This window comes from Myotis myotis, unplaced genomic scaffold (assembly GCF_014108235.1).
Source record: "Myotis myotis isolate mMyoMyo1 unplaced genomic scaffold, mMyoMyo1.p scaffold_m19_p_59, whole genome shotgun sequence".
Lineage (NCBI taxonomy): Eukaryota > Metazoa > Chordata > Mammalia > Chiroptera > Vespertilionidae > Myotis > Myotis myotis.
The window spans coordinates 465284-478191 of record NW_023416367.1 but is presented as its reverse complement, the minus strand read 5'-3'; the positions used below and the strand labels follow the sequence as shown (position 1 = coordinate 478191).

Genomic DNA, 12908 nt, shown 5'->3' with positions numbered 1-12908 from the left:
CTTTGATTGCTCGGGGCAGGAGCTTCATGCAGCTCCAAGCCCCAAACATCTGCTGTTTCACCAATGCTGGCACTTCCTCCTCCTCCCAGCCCTCTTGCCTTCTTCCCTCATCCACACTGAGCTCAGCCCTCTCCCAGGGAGCCACAGCCAGGTCTGCCACCCCCCCTGCCCGCAGTGCCTCCCAGACCACAGGGTCGGGTCCCACAGCTCTAGAGCTACAACCCGAAGCCTTCCCACTGTGACCTCAACCAGCACTTCCAGTCCCACTCCAGCCACTCACGCCTGCACACCCCATGACCCTGCATTACTCACGCCCCCGAGCGTGCACTCTCGTTCACACCTCTCTGCTCTGGCACACCCTGTGCCTCCCTGCGAATGCCTTTCCTCCCACGCCTCTGCCTGGAAAAATACCGCCTGCCATTAGGACTCAGCTCAAGCATCACTTTGCCCATGAGTCCTCCCCTCCCCCAGGTGTGTGTCCTCTCTCCCTCCTGGGCTTCTGCACCTCACCTGCCACTCCTCGTCACTCCCCCCGCGGCGCCTGAGCTGTCCAGTGGGCAGAGGTGTAAGGACACAGTGGGCAGCCTCTTGGAGCACCTTATAAAGTCTCCACCCCCGAGCGCGTGCCATTATAATAGATGCTCAGTAAAGGCAGGTTGGGTGAGGGAGTTGAGAAATGCAGGCAACTGACTGCAAACACTCAGGAAGGAGAGTTTATAGTGAGTGGGCTGGCTTCTGTGAGGGTGGCCGCTGCAGCCCAGTCTCCTGGGGCCAGCAACGTGCCACACTCTGACACAGCTGCCAGGCGCTGCCTCTGACCGCTTCTGTCTGTCAACAGCCCACATCTCCCCCCGACTCAGGCAGTTAGCCAGCTGAGGGGTCTCAGGGTGGTGTCTGCCCCTCCTCTTTGCTCATGCTATAAGGGTCTAGGAGTGAAGCAAACGCAGATACCTTTAAAATCTGAGCAGGACGACGGTGAGGATGCCACCAATCAGCTGAACCCTTGCCAGTGGCCATCTGGGCAGCTGGGCCTGTGCCAGCACCTGCAGCTGGGCAGGCAATCTGCGTCAGCGATTTTATCAGCCTGGGCCATGGTAGCCATGAGGGGTGCAGAGAAAGCTGGCTGTCAGCAGACCTGGGGACAGGGCTGGGTGCTCATCGAGCCAGCACACGGCTCTGGAGGGAGTGGGGTGCAGCAGGGGGAGCTCGCCCTGCTCACAGGAACCTGCACAGCCCAGCATGCAAGTACCAGCCATCCCGGAAGAGGGAAAGAGCTCTGGGGCTGCAGAACCTCCCCCCCACCCCCACAGCTCCATTCCTGAGCCCCCGAGAGCCCAGCCTGGTGAGGGGGCCTTTCCCACCCTTGGTGGCTGCCGATGCTGCCGGAGGAGCAGCCGTGTTCTCTCACCTGGCACTGTCCCGGCAGCCGATAGAGGCCAGTTCCTCACACCTGGCCTCAGGGTGGGGCAAACATGCTGTCTTTTCTGGAAAAGCAACACGGGGGAGAGTGTTGGACAGAAGCGTCGTGTTTCAGTGCCAGGCGTAGTTAGGAGTCTCTGCGGCCTTTGTTCCTCCGTATCAAGTGCACGGAGAACCGATTAACAGGAGGGAATATTGGTAGGGTGACAGGGCCCGAGAACTTGGCAGCTCCTACTCCCAGATATCGGGAATAACACTGCCTGTGATAAGTCTGTACAGAGCGCACGCTGTCCCCAGACACTTTCTCTGGGTGCTCCATCCGTGTGTGTAACACGTCGATCCGGACCTCAGCCTCAGAGCCTGCTGCCCCTGCCGCACAGGTGACACAAACCAAGGCCCCAAAGGCCAGGACCCAGCAGCTGCCTGACTGGCGGTGCAGAAGCAGGGCTCGCCACATTCTAAAGCAGCAGTTCTCAACCTTTGGGGGTTGAACGACCCTTTCACAGGGGTCGCCTAAGACCATCTGAAAACACATATACAATTACATATTGTTTTCATGATTAATCACGATGCTTTAATTATGTTCAATTTGTAACAATGAAAATACATCCTGCATATCAGATATTTACATGACGATTCATAACAGGAGCAAAATTATAGTTATGAAGTAGCAATGAAAATAATTTTATGGTTGGGGGTCACCACAACAACATGAGGAACTGTATTAAAGGGTCGCAGCATTAGGAAGGTTGAGAACCACTGCTCTAAAGCATCGTACCGCTCCGCACCCGTTAAAGTTCAGGCCTTGTGAGAAACCAGTCATCTCTGGGATATGTAAGCCATCCTGTGTGACAGCACCAAAGTAGCTGGCTAGATAGGTTTGGGATTTTGTTTTTTTTGTTTTTTAGTTTTGTTTTTTTCCACTAAATTTCCTGGATTTTAGAGCAGCTATAGATTTCAATAGGTATTTTGGTATGGAACCAACACATTCAAAGGCATTTTAAACTTGCCTCACCCTCTCTAGAAATTAGGTATTTTGTTCAGTTTTGCTAAGCTGTGCCGTAAGCATCTCCACCCTCAGAGGCATGGGCCCTCGGAGGCATGGGACCAGAGCATCACTGAGTCGGTAATTGCTCTGACAGTAATGGAGCCCTCGTGTCCTCCAGCAGGGCCCGGCACGCACCCGAAGGTGCTGCGGCTCCTTAGCACCAGCTCCATGGAAGTCACCAGAAGTGATTGCCTTAGTGGACTATTATGTAACCAGGAAGCAATCCTTGAGTTCAGTTTTTTTTAAGATCATCTTTTTTTAAATAAAGATTTTTAAATGGATTTTTTTTTTTCAGAGAGAGGAAGGGAAAGAGAGGAAAAGAGAGGATGAGAGAGAAACATGGATGCGAGAGCAGAACATGGATCAGCTGCCTCCCACACGCTTCCTATTAAGGGTCAAGCCCGCGACCTGGTCATGTGCCCAGACCTGGAATCGAACCAGCAACCCTTTGGTGCATGGGGCAACACCCAAACGGCAGCCACACCAGCCAGAGCTTGAGCTCAGTTTTGCATAGCGTGTTAGTGACGTGTGTGGGGAACAGGGTGCACTGTGTGTGCTGCCTCGTCCTCTGGTGGGTGGGAGGGGTCCCAGTGGGGGCGGTGTGTGCAGCCTTGAATTGAACAACCTCTTTCTGGAGGGAGTGCCTTAGGAGATGGCCCTGCTTGTGTAGGTGGAGTCTGGGGGGAGTCTGACCTGAGCTCTTAATAAATAAAAAACAAAACACCCAGGTACTGATAAAGAGACAGAATTAACCCAAGTGTCACCTTCAGGCTGGACTGAACATTTCTATTTGCTTGGATGTGGAGAGGAGAAAGGAGATCCACCTGATCTGGTGGGGACCACGGCTGCCCAGTGGCCGCAGGAGAGAGCACCCGGTCAGGGCTGGTGTTCCCAGTGTGGTCTCTGTTTCGTAAGGGCCTCCGGGCTTCAGGCTCTCCGCACAGAAAGCAGGCACAGTGTTGCTTGCCCACGTCACAGGACTGCCAGGGGCGTGGCCCGGATAACAGAGGCAAAGCTCTTGGCAGATGTGAGATGTGGCGATGCTGTTAACCAGTCCAGGGCAACGGCTGGCAGCATGGCACTGCAGCCAGGCCCCTTGGGTTTAATCCTGGCTCGGCCCCGTGTGCGAGAGTGACAGGCTCCCTGACCTTTCACGCCCGCATTTCCTCTCTGGGAGGAAAAAATGGTCCCACATGGTCCTGTGGTCTGAAGCTCCACCCGCATCTTGTCCTCGGTGGGTTCACATCCTGTGAGCGGGCAAGGGAAGGGACCCGCCGGCGGGGGGGAGGAACTGGGAAGGAGACGCTCCATCCTGTGCCTGCTCACAGGCTAAGAGCCATGGCAGAGGGGGAGCCGGGAGCCTGGGTAAGAGAACAGCAGGGCTATGTGTCAGGAATAAGAAGCCATTAAACACGCTAAGTAGGGTAGAGGAGCAGAGACAGCTGCAGGTAAGGCTTGCCCCAGGGGCCTCTGTGCCAACTCTTCTTTGTTCCCCAGGGCCTCTACCCCCTGCCCCTGCTCAACAGCGCCCTGGACGACGGGAAGGCCACCCTGACCCCTTCCAACACACCCTTGGGGCGCAACCTCTCGACTCACCAGACCTACCCCGTGGTGACAGGTAGGATGCCCAGAATCTCCTGAGCCATGTGGCCCTGGCTGCCAGGTTGGGCTGGAGGGCAGGCAAAAGCAGGGCAAAGCTAGCATGAGGAGGAAGGTGTTAGGGCCCTAGACGTGGAGAGGAGAGGGCTCTGCTGGCTGGGCCTCCTGGTGGGTCAGGAGGGTCCTACCCTCTCTGCTCAGCCCCTCCTCTGCCTGCTGCGCACTGTGGAGAGGCGGGCACTCCAGCCCTCTGCACACTGGTGGGGGCACAGCAGAGCAGAGCTGCTCCCGCCTCTCAGCTCCAGGAGCACCAGCCCAGCCACCCCGGGCCTGCACCCCCATCTCATGGCTTGTTGTGCATGCTCCCACCATCATCTCACCCTCTCTCCTTGTCTCCCTCCCCGGCAGATCCTCACTCACCCTTCGCCATAAAGCAGGAAAGCCCCGAGGTGTCCAGTTCTAGCTCCACCCCTTCCTCTTTATCTAGCTCCGCCTTTTTGGACCTGCAGCAAGTCGGCTCTGGGGTCCCCGCGGGAGCCTCGGTCCCGCCCTTCAATGCCTTTCCCCACGCTGCCTCAGTGTACGGGCAGCTCGCGGGCCAGGCCCTCCTCTCAGGTATGACAGGGAGGGCCGGGCCTGCAGCCTTCGTGGGGGTGGGAGGGGCCCAGGGCCAGTCCCTTGGTTCCAAGGGGTCCAGTCCCCTCTCTGGTCCTCAGTCCTGTCCACTGTCAACCTCTTTCCAAATTCCTCTGGCTATTGTTGGAGGTACCAGTATGTGGGTCTCCATGCAGCAAAGTCAGGCCATGGGGGGTGGGCACTCTGGGGGTGCCTGGAATGGGGTGCTTGGCAGCTTTCCAGAACCTCGCCCAGAGGCCCCGTGGAAGAGCAGGGACCCTAGGCCAGGAACCAGGCGCTCTGCTGAACACTTGGTCTGGGGGGAAAAAAACCAAGAAAGAAGGAAAAAATTGATAAAGCTTTGAAGGAAAAAAGTCATTGGATTTTGGAGCCAATTTCCAGATCAAATTTCTAAAGACAAAGGACCAGTCACAGTCGGGTCCCCATAGTGGAGCTCCAGTCGTGCGTGCCTCACGGTGTCACCCTCGGAGGACTCACACCCCAGTCTCCTCACCTCAAAGCCAGAGCACCAGGGGGTCGGGCGGCTGGAGCAGTCCTGACACTGAGGGAGGCAGGCCCAGAGAAGGGCCGATGGGGGCCCTGGATAGGAATATGGTGCTGGCAGGTGAGGGCTCACCCCCTGTGACCCTGCTCAGACCCCCGCAGAGTGGGGTCTCCCTGGCTGAAGGCCATGGGCGGCCGGCCAGGGCCTGAGGGACGCGGGGAGAGCGAGGCAGTGGGCTTGGGCAGAGGAGGCCGGTGGTGGAGTGAAGACGGCAGGTCCCGTAACAGTGCTCAGGTACCGAAGGGCGGCCGTAGCCAAGGGCTGTTCTAGGTGTGGGCCCAGGCATTGAACCAGACGGGATGGGGGAGCAGACGGGGGCAGCCCTTCTGACCAGTGGTTTCCAAACATGCCGGGGCCTCGAAACTCTGGAAATGAAAGCTTCTCTGGAAGTCAGGTCCCAGCCAGATCACTGCGGAGTGGCCCTGCTTGCAGCCCCGCTCTGCCCCGAGCGCCCTTGGACTTGGGAACCACTGCTCGCAAGGAGAAGAGCGGGCCTTCGCCTCCGAGGGAGCCGTGGTCTCCACCCTCCCTTCCAAGGACTCTCCCCTCTGCGTGGGGCACGGGGAGTTTCCCCAGCACCTCTGGGGAGGGAGGTCATCTCAGAGGAGGTGGGCACAGAGGTGAAGGGTTAATAAAGGAAGCCAGTGTGTGGGAAGCAAGGGAGAAAATGTTGACTCAGACTTCAGAATTTCAAAAGAGGGTGAAGTCAGCGGAGATGGGTCATTTGTTTTGACCAAAGTGATGAAAGGAGAGAAATCGTGAGCTGGGTAGGATGATGTCAGCCAGAGAAAATGGGGTGGGAGGGAGTAGAGAGGGGGAGGAGAAGAGTCTGCCTTCCCATCCTGCCCCTCTCATGTGAACAGTGAGGCAGGTGAGGGATGAGGGTGTGGACGAGGCCATGAGGAGGGGGAGCAGGGCCCGCAAGCGAGGGAAGGACAGATGTCTCAGAGCACAGCGGGTGTCAGTACAGAGTGGAGCTGGTCAGCCCAAGGAAACTCCGTGCCCCAAAGCCCCACACTTTCTCCCCTCCCTGTCACCCTGTTGGGGCTTTAAGCACCCCTGTCAACACACAATCAGATCAGGGACCTTCCAACTCCTTTCAGCTCTCAGTTTAGTGACATGCCCACTCTAAAACCAGCTGTGGGACATGCACCCTGGGGTGGGAGCAGCTGATAGCACTGATCTGGGTCCATTCAGGCAGCCCATGCACAGCTTTGATGTGTCCTTCAGGGTGGTGGCCCCTGGCCAGGGCCAGGTGGTGCTGGGGTGCAGGGAGTGATCCCCGGGAAGGCTGATGGCTGACTGAAGGGCCCAGCCCACCTGTCCGGGAGCTTGGAGAAGAGCAGGAAGTGCCCTAGCTCAAAGGATTGGGTCCAGGCAGGCTGTCAAGAGTAGGAAGCTGCCCTGACTGGTTTTGCTCAGTGGATAGAGCGTCGGCCTGCGGACTGAGGGGTCCCAGGTTCGATTCTGGTCAAGGACATGTACCTTGGTTGCGGGCACATCCCCAGTAGGGGGTGTGCAGGAGGCAGCTGATCGATGTTTCTCTCTCATCGATGTTTCTAACTCTCTGTCCCTCTCCCTTCTTCTCTGTAAAAAATCAATAAAATATATTTAAAAAAAAAAAAAAAAAAGAGTAGAAAGCTTACCGAGCTGGGCCAGTCCTGTGGCCTGGGCACAAGGCCTTTGATGGCTGGTGTCCACGCCGGACCCCGGGTGTTGGAGCTCCTAAGAGAATGTCCACATATGGGCCCTGGTCCAGATCGGACCTAAACATCTACCATGTGGCTGAACCACGGTGAACAGACCAGGAGGCCATGCAGAGAGAGGAAGGGTGGGAGGTCAGCAGAAGGATCTTGAGGGTGGGAGACTAGAAACCTATTCGAGGGAAGAAGAGGTAAGTTTGAAAGGAAGAAAAGGAGGCAGGACCCAGGGGCCAGGAGGGAGGCTCAGCCCCACCTACATGGGCCCTCCTCCCTGAGGCTCCCGAGGACGCCCTGCTGCCTCCTGCAGCCTTCCTGCTTCACAGTCTCCCCAGGTCCCTCCCTACCCAGCCCAGAGGCTCTCGCTGACCTCTGACTCTCAGCTTCTCCCTAAACCAGCCAAGAACAAAGCAGCATCAGGGCTCGGGGGACATAGGATTGCCCCTTACTCCCCCAGTGCCCTCGGGTGCCCCAGCTGGGGTCCCGGCACTCTCGCCAGGACCGATGTGGAGGCGCCTGGTCCTGGCTGCTCCAGGGCTCACTCCAGCTCCGCTGGTCGGAAGGCTCTGAGTTTGGTTTTATCATCAAAGAGTCCATTACCCGCCTCCATCCTTTTGTACAAAATTATATTTAGTCGTGCCAGAGAGATTTCTGGATCGCCATAAATTCTCCTTGCTATCAGAACAAGATAAGGAACTTAAAGGGTCACGTAAAGGGCAGACATCAAAGGGGCAAATAAAATTGTCTGAAAGCACCTCTGCCCTCTGAATTCCTCCCCACCATGGTTCTCATCCTGATCCTACCCATATATACAAGATTCACCAATATATCCGGGGTGCTGGTGTTTTCTTATAGAACCCCACTTCACAGCAAGTCAGTGTGGGCTGGTGCCTAAGCCAACTTCTTAAAAATAAGACCACATTGGAAGGATGTGTGAGTGCAGAGGAGATAAAATTACAAACCAAAGATAAACTTATGGTGAAGAGCCTTAAAAGTAAATAGTGGATGAAAAGAAGGGCATGGTGAGGTTGTGATGGAGGGCCTCACCTCACGGCTTCCCCGGTTTGATCTCTAAGAAGGTTGCGAGGTTCTTGGCTTTGGGGGAAGAAACCACGAGTTTAAGGAATTAAGGAAGAGTTTTATGAGACTGCTGGAAAAGTTTATGGAACAATAGTCTGGGAGAAGGTGGCACCCAAGAGGGTCTTACCAGTCTATCCAGGAGGCCAAGGTCCTGGGAGGAGGCCATCGGGGTCTGCTGCAGCATTCGGTTCAGAAATCTCTGCCCCACTGGGAGGAAATTAGGCGACTAAGGAGAAACAAAGATTAAAATCTCGAAACTTATTAATTCAGTTTCCAAAAGCAATTTGGGGGCTAGTTCTCATGGGATGGGATGCAGGGAGCAGTTCTGACTGAATTAAGTTGTGTCTTAAGAGGAGTATGTGCCCTGGTGCTCTGCTCACTGAGCTGCTCAAGAAGCAGCAGAGTCAGGAGATAGAAAGGACAGGACAAGGGCAGGGGGAAGGAGCATCCCTGGAGAGTGCCTAGGCCAGCCCTGCAAATAGGTGGCCTGTGAGCCAAGACTGAGAATCCTCAGAGTCCTTCTCAACACAGTGCACCAGGAAGCCCCAGGCAGGCAATGAAGAAGTGAGGCGAATCCACTTCACCATTTTTCATCCAACCCAGCCCCTCATGAGACAGACAGGAAGATGCAGTTCAAAGAAATTAAGGAACGTGCTCCTCAGCCACAACCTGACCTAGACTTAGACCCCATTCCCTCCCCACTTGACAGGAGGAAGTAAGAGAAATAGGAAGAGAGAAGGCATCAGGTTTGAACCAGCCACCTCTCTCCCATCACTCTCTTACTCAGGTCACCTGCCCACCCTCTGTACTCCTCCTGCCCTTACAGATGGCACATCTCTCCTTCTCTCTCCTGGGTTCCTGGCCAGGTGCTTGGTCCAAGGGCTGAGGACTGAGTCTGACCGTATTGCAGTCTTGGAAGAAAGATAAGACTGTACCTCCATATAGCTTCTGCATCCTCCTCCCGCTACCTGTAAATATGCTAACATTCCTTTTTTCCTCACCAACATGTCCAATGCCTCACTTGTTTAGACCCTGAGTCAGGCGCACTGGACCCATCTGTGGAATCCCAGTGGGTTCCACCCTGTTTGGCCCAGCACCAATCACAGCCGGACATTGTACTGAAGGTCAAACAAATTAGGGGCGGTGTTTATTTTTATCAACATATTCACGGTCTCACTGATAACTCATTTCAAATGGGATTTATTCTATTCAGGTTCCTTTGACATATAACAACTTGTAGAATGTGTTCATTGCACTAACCAGTGTTTGCCTGTTGCATGAGACCCTGTCTCTGGATGACATGGATGACATCGTAGCAACAGTGATAAGATAGAGATAGTGATGAGGTGCATAGCGCTTCTCTTCTTTTCCTCCCATTGTGCATGTGAAGAAACTGAGCCTTGGGGCACATGGGCGGCTGGTCTAAGGGCACTTGGAATAGGAGCCACTGAAGCAGGATAAGAAGCGAGGTCCTCGGATTCCTGACATCCAGTAGGCCTGGTACTGTTTGTTGACCCCTTAGGCGTGGCTCCCATGCCCAGCCTAGTCTGTGCCCCATCTTGGCCTTGCTAATTGAGCATTCTTGTTTCCTGCTGTGTCCCCGAGTAGTCAGAAGCTGCCTAGTCCATGAGACTCATTCATAAGTATTTGTTGAATGAAAAACTTGCCTTCAGGGACTCTCCAGAAGGAGAGGTGAGGAAGAGTTAGTCACTGTGGTTTTGACAATTTATAGAGTTCCGTGGATGTACCTTCTTTCCATCTCTACCAGGCACCCCCTGAAGGGCTGAGGTATGAAGGTCCTACAGGGACCAACAGGAGGGAAGTTGGACAGGCAATGTCGTACAGGGTATGGACTTAGTAAGTTGGTTGACAGGGGACAACCTCATAGGTCCTAGGAGAAAAATCAGCCTCCGTGTGAAGAGGCAGCAGGATTGGGTAAAATGGTCCCAGTCTAACACAGTGTCCCTCGGCCAGAGGCAATTTTGCAACCAGGGGATATATGGCAATATTTGGAGACATTTCTGGTTGTCACATTGGGAGGGAACTGCTACTGGCATCCAGTGGGTAAAGGCCTGGGATGGTCCCGAATATCCTATAAGGCAGAGGACAGCCCCAAACAAAGATTAACTAATCCTAAATGTCAGCAGTGCTGAGTTGAAAACCCTGAAGCATCAGCAAGAGCCCCGATGACCAAGTAATTCATCCTTCAAGCTCGGCATTTTGGAAGTGAGATGGGCATTACTAATAAGTATGTGGGGACAGTGGTCCTAACTGGGCAGGCCAGCATGTGTCTCACCTTGCCAGAAATCCCTGAAGGGGTCTGATCTGGGCCTGCAGGTCATAAAAAGGGGTGATGGGTGGAGGGGCGTGCGTCTGTGGGCACAGGTGCAGATGGAAAGAAACTCAGAGGTCAGGCGGGGTCTCCCGAAAGGGAAGGTTCAACTTCCTGATGTACAGGACAGGGGGAGCCAGGGAAATCAGGGCTGAGCCATCTCCGTGTCACCAGGGCAGGGACACTACCCACAAATATAGACTAACAAAGAGATGGGTGTCTGTTTCGCTGAAAACGTTTTTTCAGGAATGGGATTGACAGATGTGGGGTTGGTGGTCATGTGTAAATGTTTAATACATCTCAGTCCACGTCCCCTTTGTGGGTTGGGGATAGCCAGTAGGTTTCCTGTCCCTTGTAACTCTGATAGGCTGTGTCCATCTGTCAGGCAGGAAGAGAAAGAGGACCTCCCTCTGGCTCAGTGGAAAAAGATTGCAGTGATTGTTTAGTAATGTCTGCATGGGTTCAAAAAAGGATAGTAATGGGCCAGCAGGCCACACCTATGCCACCTTAGTAGAGCCCTGTTCTTGGTTGTGCTCAGAGCTGGGGCTGAAAGGGTGTGAGCTCTGAGTCCAGTGACCTCTATCGTATTCATTTTGGCCAACTGTCCTGGATGCAGTAGGAGAAACCAGGGCCCAGAAGACACAGCCCCAGCCTCCCTCCAATACATGACAGTTAGCAATGAATGAGATTCACAGAAACAAAATCCCTGGAGAGCAGGGAATGATGCTGGACAGCCACAGCAGTGCACCCTTCCTGGTGGAGCCTGGGGGCTGCAGAGGAGAAAGGAGGGAGGAAGTGGATTGGAGAATGGTCTGAGAGCAAGTGGGCATGGCAAGAGGGAAGCCTCGCTGATCATCCAGGAAGCAAGATGGTAAGTACAACGGCCTCCTGTGGCCCAACTGAGGACTCCTTCCTGTGTTTTTCCAGGGCGAGAGATGGTGGGGCCCACGCTGCCCGGATACCCACCCCACATCCCCACCAGTGGACAGGGCAGCTATGCCTCCTCTGCCATCGCAGGCATGGTGGCAGGTAAGGGGACGCCGCACCGAAGGGGAGCATTGCCAAGAGGAAGTGTTGGCCAAAGGTGGAGCAAGGGGAAGGGTCTGTCCCATGAATTGACTCCCCGAAGGGCACTGGGGGAGGGACTGAAGGATGTATCTCTTGAAAATCTGGAGGAGAGACTTCAGTGCAGTCCTGGCTTCTTACCGCTCCCAACTCTGCCTCCTCCTTCCCAAATCCTCCTACGTCACCCATGGTGGTGAAAAGGTAGGGGCTGAGGCAGACTGGTGTTCTAATCGGAGCTCTACCACTTGGTCCTTCCATTCAGGGAGCCCAGGTGGGGCTGGAAAACATTGGCAGCTAAACATAAACCTAGCCTTCCCATAACTCCTGGTCTCCCAGTTATTAAACGGGTGACTCTCAGTTTACCTTTCTGTAACATCTGAATATGAGTGGTGTAGGGATGACGATGACGATGGCAATGATGATGACTACGATGATGATGATGATGATGGTTGAAGTATAGCCATATTCATACACCACACCCACTCAACCCTGTATGGGCGGGATCCGAGTTCTAGATATTCGGAAGGTACTACAGAGTGTGAGAGGAGCTGGGAGCATTTCTCCACTGTCATTTGAGCTGCCCTGGAATCCTGCCTGCCAGTCATTTGGTTTCTTTGTCTACCAGTGAGGTCATCACCCAACGGTTACCCAGGGTGTCAAGGCCTGGACAGCTGAGGAGGACAAGGAGTCTCTTTTGGCAGGCGTCTCTCAGGGACCATAAAGGAAGGATGGGAAGGATAGGTTAGAACATTTTCACTGCCCAGAGGCCTGAGGACCTGGAGCTTCTGGAAGGGGCTGAATCAGGGTCTCTGCGATCCCCATGCCACCCCTGGGCCAGATGCCCTGGCCTGACCCCAGAGACAGTGCCTTCACCCAGACCTGCTTTTCTGCCCCCTGGCAGGGTTGTCTTTGCCAGTCACCCACCCTGGTGCCCTGTGTGAGGCAGGGGGCTGGGCTCTCCTGGGCAGAAGGAAGGGAGGGAGAAGTGAGGGAGGGAAGCAGGCTCTATGCTCCCTGGGAACCTGCTGAGCTGGCACTTGTTGCTGACTGGTTACCGTGGCGATGTGCTTAATGCAGCGTTGAAAATACAGAATACTCACTCCTCTCTCCCTCCTGGCCCCGGACTCCCTCCCTCCCTCCCTTCCTCTTCTGGAGCGTGAAATGAGATTGGTCAAGATAAAAAAGGAAAAGATTCGGTTATTTTTTTAAGAGTGTGGATAATGGGGCCTCTCAATCAAAATCCCAGGCTCCAGTCAGCTCCCCCAACCCCCATCCAACCTCTCCACCTTCTCCGGCCTCCTGCTTAGAGGAGGAAACATAAAGCCCAGGCTTTTCTCTTAATTATGAATCATCCCAGGGGCATGCCCAGGGCAAGGGGCTCCTGGGGCCCAGAGTCTGACCTGGGAGGTAGCTGGAAAGCTTGGGCCTCTCATCAAAGGCCCCAGGTTGTTTCCAGAAAGACCTCATCCAGTGTGGGTGTTGTGG

At 54.8% G+C, this 12908-nt stretch overlaps 1 protein-coding gene across 7 annotated transcripts in view; it reads left to right on the top strand.

The window, feature by feature from the left end:
* The window catches only part of PAX8 (paired box 8), a 49639-nt gene that overhangs the window by 31504 nt on the left and 5227 nt on the right, over window positions 1-12908 (top strand). For 3 of the 7 annotated variants that reach the window (XM_036311644.1, XM_036311640.1, XM_036311641.1), the window contains 3 exons: window positions 3965-4085; window positions 4475-4681; window positions 11286-11387. In XM_036311644.1, coding sequence (XP_036167537.1) covers window positions 3965-4085; window positions 4475-4681; window positions 11286-11387 — 430 coding nt within the window. The remainder of the gene's footprint in view (window positions 1-3964; window positions 4086-4474; window positions 4682-11285; window positions 11388-12908) is intronic. The other 4 variants (XM_036311642.1, XM_036311643.1, XM_036311647.1 and 1 more) reach the window with 2 other exon arrangements.